The sequence below is a fragment of the Nelumbo lutea genome, chromosome 3 (genome assembly GCF_056320005.1).
Source record: "Nelumbo lutea isolate HS-2025 chromosome 3, American lotus-T2T, whole genome shotgun sequence".
NCBI classification, from domain to species: Eukaryota; Viridiplantae; Streptophyta; class Magnoliopsida; order Proteales; family Nelumbonaceae; genus Nelumbo; species Nelumbo lutea.
In genome coordinates, this window is record NC_142686.1 from 54170624 (window position 1) to 54176730 (window position 6107).

The following is a 6107-nucleotide window of genomic DNA, read 5'->3' on the forward strand; positions in this document are numbered from 1 at the left end:
AGGGTTGAAGGAATCATTTTTTTCTAGCAAACAAAACCCTAATCTAAGAAAAGGATTGCTAGCACACTTGGAACCAACACCCCCCTCTCCCTCTTCCTTATTCTCTTGGGTCAAAATCAAGAAAGGGAATTTAGAGCTTTGTTTGTTACTGCTTCAGGTAGACTTATTCTTGAAATCCAAATACTTGTGAGGTTGCAGATTTTAATCAAAACTGCATTAAGGAACTCCACCAAAGTAGATCAAACTTCACTAAATTTATGTTTTAGTTTTAGTTTTTGAAACTATGGTTTTGCACACCACCATCGGCATGATCTTGGGATATTCAAGATTCTATTAAACTCTCATTTTCCACTAGAGATAGATTTAAAGAAACCATTTGAATCTTTCAACAAAAACATGTAGTATTGAAAAAGAAATGAAAATCGTTGCCATCAATTTCTTCTATCTTTGTTCTCATCTTTCATGGTACATTGTTCCTGATAAAAACATTACCAGGAAAACATAATTTAAATGCAAAATGAAACAAAACACTAATATGTGTTATTAGAGCTAGTGATTTTCACGTCCTTCATGCAAATGCTGTGTACATGGCCCATCTACATCACAATACAAACACTTCAGTTGATGCCTTGATGGGATTTTAACAATTTCAAATTCTCCACAGACTTGGATCTACCTCGGAAGAGTCTTCCTCTAATCATCCAAAGCTCTACATGATTTTGCTAGTAAATGAATTCATAGTTACATTTTATAGTCAATGAATCATTGAAAAATCAAATCTCCAAATGAAGGCCCCAAATCAAATCATAGGTGGAGCCACGTGCATTGTATTGCCTTAAGGACACAAACTTCTAACCTTGTATCAGCATATAACAAGACCACTATACAAGATTTACACACCAGCCAAGATCTAAAGCGTAACAGGCAGCTGTTAATTTATGAAAGAAACCAAAGTTTTTGATCTTCAGTTCATGGGTTCCTAAGTTCTGCCAACCGCTTTTCAAGCTCACTCACATCCGAACTGCTAACCAAGAAAAACACAAGAGTTGCAAGTATTAATAAAACTGTCCAGTGAGCTAAAAATAATGAAAGAAAATCAGTAGGATAAACAAATCAATGAAGATCTTAATACTGTCAGTGGATGTAGAGGAATGGAGGAAAATGGCTTATACAAGTGGAAGGGTAGACTAATCAGAATCTTGTCCCAATGATGGGAAGCAAGTATAACCTGATAAGTCAGAGCACGGGAGCACAAGGATATGATCCAAAACAGTTCCCTCGATTAAAATAAGAATACACTATAGTTAGCACATTCCACACAATGTTGTCAAAATATTAAGTCTACAATTGACAATTCAAACCATGAATCCCAGGGGTCTGATCTGAATCTGATGATTGAATCATTTCCAGGAAAAATCTCACAATTATGTTTGAATCTTAAGGTTCATTTCATGAATGTCACTATTTATCAAACATCCAAATCTAATATTTGACTGAAGATTAGTTCTATTTGAATTTTTTTTCAAGGAACTTTCTCTTTTAAAACCCTACTAAAATAAGACTCAGCTTGTTTATAATATAAAACATATTTAGACACTTGATAAGCCATCTTTGAAACTGAGGGGGTTACATGTACAACAATAAGTTGAGAAGCATGATTATGTAAGGAGATATTAATGCTTTTCGTGGAAAATTACTTAATATGCTTTTAAGAATAGACACTGACAAACCCCTCCTGGGACCGCTTATACAGTAATTTGCGAAATTTTTAGCTTCTTCTTACCTTTTGTTCATCTACTGCTCGCTTGATATACAAAATGGCTAAAAGAAAATTAATACCAGGCAAGGACATTATAGACTAGGAAGGGGCAGAGAGGAGCTAAAGAAGCACAGGGGTCAGCTTACCTTCCAACATCCTGAGTCTTCTTTCCGGCAACTCTTCCTTTCGGAGCAGCTGATAACTGTTAAGGGTCCCATTAAAACGCAAAATCAGATTAAGAATAGAAAATGAACTAACAAAAGAGAAATCCCAGAAAATAGAATACCATTTATACCAACCTGTGTTGCAATATCCACACCAATTTCATCTAATACCTGCAAAAGTATAAAGACCAACTTGAGAAAGAGTTCACAAATAAAGGAAATGCATATAAAGAATTGATGAGAAGCATTTAAGTGATTATACTTTTGTTCAAAGCTATGTGCCTTTTAATATCTACAACAAACTACAATTCATCATCATCATCATCTATGCCTTGTCTCAAATCTCAACTATATGAAGTTGGTTACATCAATCCTGTTTCACCAATCCATTCTTCTCAATGCCATATCCATCATTAAATTATGGGCACCTGAATCATTTATTGTTACTTCCACCAAAGTCTTTTCAGTCCGCCCCTAGCTCTTCTATCCCTTTCAACTTGTAAACAGATCACTTTTTCTAACAGGTGCTGCAGATGGTCTTCTATGCACGTGACCAAACCATCTCTAACAGCAAAAGGTGGCATACAGAAGAGCGGATGAATTCTTTCCAGCTCCAAAACAAGTTACTAGTCTATGATACCCAGATACCTGTATAACAGTGCCATATCATGTTCAATGCTTCAATATTTAGTGTAAAATCTGTATCCAACACCTTTATCTGGTTAACACTGTTGCCAGTTGCCACGTAGAAGATTCTTGGATCATTTAAGATAAACAACCTGACTAATGGATCCATCCCCTTCCTAAAGGTTTTCCTCAAAGAATAGTTTTTAGGACCAAGTGAAGGCAAATATAGGGTTTACCTGATTGGTCAGATCCTCAGTTTCCTCTTCAGCCTCATCATTGTCTAAAGCATCATCTATGGCATCCGACATCATCTCTGTCTGCATATGAAAAATTAGAAAGTAAGTGCTACCAGCTTATCAGCAAGCAGCAAAAGTAACCACCCTCCCCCCATGGCATAATTAAAGAATAGAAACATATTCATGAATGAAAATGCAGTATCTTACAGTCATATCTAGTTGTGCTGATTGCTTCTGAAATTCCATCATCACTTTGAGCTGCTTCGCAGGTGCCATTTTCTGCAAAAAAGAAATGATATTTTAACAAATAAATGACAAGAAAAAAAAGACAATGTACATGATAATCTAATGAAAGATCGAGTAAAAGGATAATTTGGTACATGGTCTATTCCTTTATGTGGTAAATCTTAGATGTTGTTATCTAACCTTATTCATGGATGCCATTGCTTTACTTGCACCTTTCATGCCAGCAGCAACTGATGTATTAGCACACATTGCCTACAAAGGGGGATAAATGTTGCTGAGAAGGGAAAAAATATGCAACAGACACAACAAGTAAAATAGAGCAAATCTCATAGGAGAGAGACTGAGGAGGATTTTTACTGTACCTGTGTGTGAGTTGCTATACCTCGCATTTGAGCTCGACTACCTTGTAAATTAGAAATGTTCTTTCTCAGCCTGACAAGTTGACGAGCCAGAATTTTAGTTGCTCCCTGCAGTTGAAAATGAAAGAAAAACTGAAAATAGACCATAACAACCAAGTCTAAAAGCTTCAGAAAAAGATAAAGCTTTAGGTACTCCTGGAAAATGCTTGAGAGAAACAATTATCTCCTAGGTCAAAACGATCCAGTGAAATTATGTTGAAAAGCTACCTCATTCCCTGTTTTGGCAGTCTTCTTGATCTCAGCAAGAAGCTTTTTTTCCTGTCATAATGGTTGCTGAAGTTAAATGTAATACCAAATTAAAAATGAGAATATCATTTGAAAAGTTCTTAGCATACTTCCAACTGCAATGCTGCAATTTCCCTGTCAATTCCTGAGCAAGAAAAACATCAAACAGAAATTGCTATGAGAAATAAGTATGCTTAAAAATGAAACTTTCAGAATAAGTACACAGTATAGTTCTAAAAGAAGTAAAACTAGTATGACACACAGTACAAAGAATGGATGAACAAAGGCCAGAACCACAAATAAAAGCAATCGCACCTACCTCAAGCATGGTGTGCATCACTCAAATTAATTATATTATCTTGTTTCAGAAGGCACAGGGGCCATTGCTTGGTGTTAAGGTAAAACCTTGGGCTGACAAGCATGAGAACTTCGGTTCAAGTCTGAGAGTGGCCACTGAGCAAAATTTGCCAAATAGGCCCATTTCCAGTCTACCATATATATAGGACCAACATTGGATAATAGCCTTTGTTTATCCTATTCAACCAGGCATGGTGCTCCCCTTTTTTTCTAACAAGAAAAAAAAATATTGCTCCATTGTTTTATTTATTTATTTATTTATTTTGCTAGGAGGTAGTTTTGTAACTAGAATTAAGTGTTTATCTCGATCTCTCCAATAAAGAATTAATCATCCTACACACTCATTCAAACGCACACACACACAAACACAGAGAAGCTGACCCTTATCTCCAATAAAGAATTAATCATCCTACACACTCATTCAAACGCACACACACACACACAAACACAGAGAAGCTGACCCTTATCTGCATCAAGATGACCAAGCTAAGATGAATGCTGAAACCACACCAAATTGAATCCGAACAATTAGTTCCTCCATTTCAACAAGCGCGGAATATAAGATTTTAAGTAACAGAGGCTATCGGCACACTCCAAAATCCAATTAAAGAAACCAAATTATGCCCAATCAACTAGTTCTCTCTGACAATGTTAAGTGCAAGAATTTGCAATTTTTTTATCAGTGCCAACATCAAAGAGATTCTATTCATATCAACAAGTAGAAATGAAATTTTCTAAAATGAGAAAGCTTAACCTAGCCAACTATGGTTTTCTACAAAAAGAATAGTACTGAAAATCCAAGCCCTCATCCTTCCTAAGGTTCTTCAGATAAGAACAGAAAGGAAAACCCTTAATAAAAAAAGAAAAAGGCAAACTCGCCCTCAAGAACCTTCTGTCACTTCTAAAAAAATGTCCGGATTATTTTCAGTGGCTCTTTTAAGTTCTAACTAATTAGTAAGAATTTTACCAATGAATTCCTTCTATTTCTAGCATCCCATAAGTTCAACGTGCAATTGATCGAAAGTGCATATATCCATATTTGCAACGCTGAAACTAATGTCGCAAGCGAAAAAACAAATTCTCGCTTTTCAATAATAAAAAAACTAATTGTAAACAAATTATACCTCGCGTAGCATTCGCCATTTCTCTCTTACTTTCTCGAAGTACCTCTGCAACCACACAGCAGAAAAGTAGGTCATCTAACAGAACCAAATCAGAACTTCAAACAAATAGAATCGAGACACGATAACATCACGAAAGTAGAAACAACAAAATCAAATTGAGAGTTCATATTAACAGAATTAACAAAAAATGAAATTAACCACAAAGTTAAATGGAAAATTTTGCAGAACAGATAAAGCTGGTGGACAAGAAAACATAGGGAAACTAGAAAATAAACCTTTGGCTGTGGGTTTTTTCGTGAAGATATTCATGCTTTCTCGATCCGAATTCTGCAGCAAATTGAGATGGTTAAAAGGAAAAAAAAAAAAATCGATTTTTGATTTGGAGATTTTGAGTGATATGGTGAGAGAACCGCCGGGGTGACGGAAAGAAAGATCGCTGCTGATTTGGAAATGGAAGGATACTGGATTCTCTCTGTTGACGACGTGACACGCGTCAACTGGAAACCGAAAAGTTGACCCGGAGATTGACCCGAGCTCGAAGCCTGGATGCATTTAATCGGTTCATTTGACCATTGAGTTACATATAAGTCATTTTTATCATTTGTTTTTATTTTAATACTTGAATATATTCAATAAATAAAGTAAAAGTAATAATTACAAAATTTAATAAATAAAGATAATATAAATTTTAAATCATATATTATATTTATTGAAAATCAAGTTTTAAAGAATAAGTATTTTTTTAATCAATTCTTATAGGATAGTTCAAGCTTTGCCATAAAACCAAACCAAATCAACCCATGTTCACCCCTAGACATTATATCGAAAAAAATTTATAACCATTCAAATGGAGTCTGAGCATCTGTCCATAAAAATACCTTGCACATCATGGATACACATCCCATACATGGTGGATCCCACTTTTATGATAGGCCTTATCTCATGATGAG

At 35.3% G+C, this 6107-nt stretch overlaps 1 protein-coding gene across 1 annotated transcript; it reads right to left on the reverse strand.

Moving 5' to 3' along the window:
- Window positions 1-518: 518 nt before the first annotated feature.
- LOC148865027 (vacuolar protein sorting-associated protein 2 homolog 3-like) lies at window positions 519-5678 on the reverse strand. The gene is made up of 11 exons (XM_088981570.1): window positions 5433-5678; window positions 5158-5202; window positions 3787-3821; window positions 3659-3709; window positions 3395-3499; window positions 3213-3284; window positions 2994-3065; window positions 2787-2867; window positions 2059-2094; window positions 1906-1961; window positions 519-1021 (listed from the first exon to the last, which is right to left on the reverse strand). Exons 1-11 carry the CDS (start codon window positions 5464-5466, stop codon window positions 970-972), a joined length of 639 nt encoding a protein of 212 aa, XP_088837696.1. The 5' UTR covers window positions 5467-5678; the 3' UTR covers window positions 519-969.
- Between the last annotated feature and the right edge of the window lie 429 nt (window positions 5679-6107).

Coding starts and splice junctions, on each gene's coding strand:
- LOC148865027 (XM_088981570.1), bottom strand. CDS start 5,466: ATGAATATCTTCACGAAAAAACCCACAGCCAAAG. Junction 3,285..3,394: donor GTATAGCAACTCACACACAG/GTACAGTAAAAA, acceptor CCCCCTTTGTAG/GCAATGTGTGCTAATACATC. Junction 1,022..1,905: donor AAGACTCAGGATGTTGGAAG/GTAAGCTGACCC, acceptor CTTGGTTAGCAG/TTCGGATGTGAGTGAGCTTG.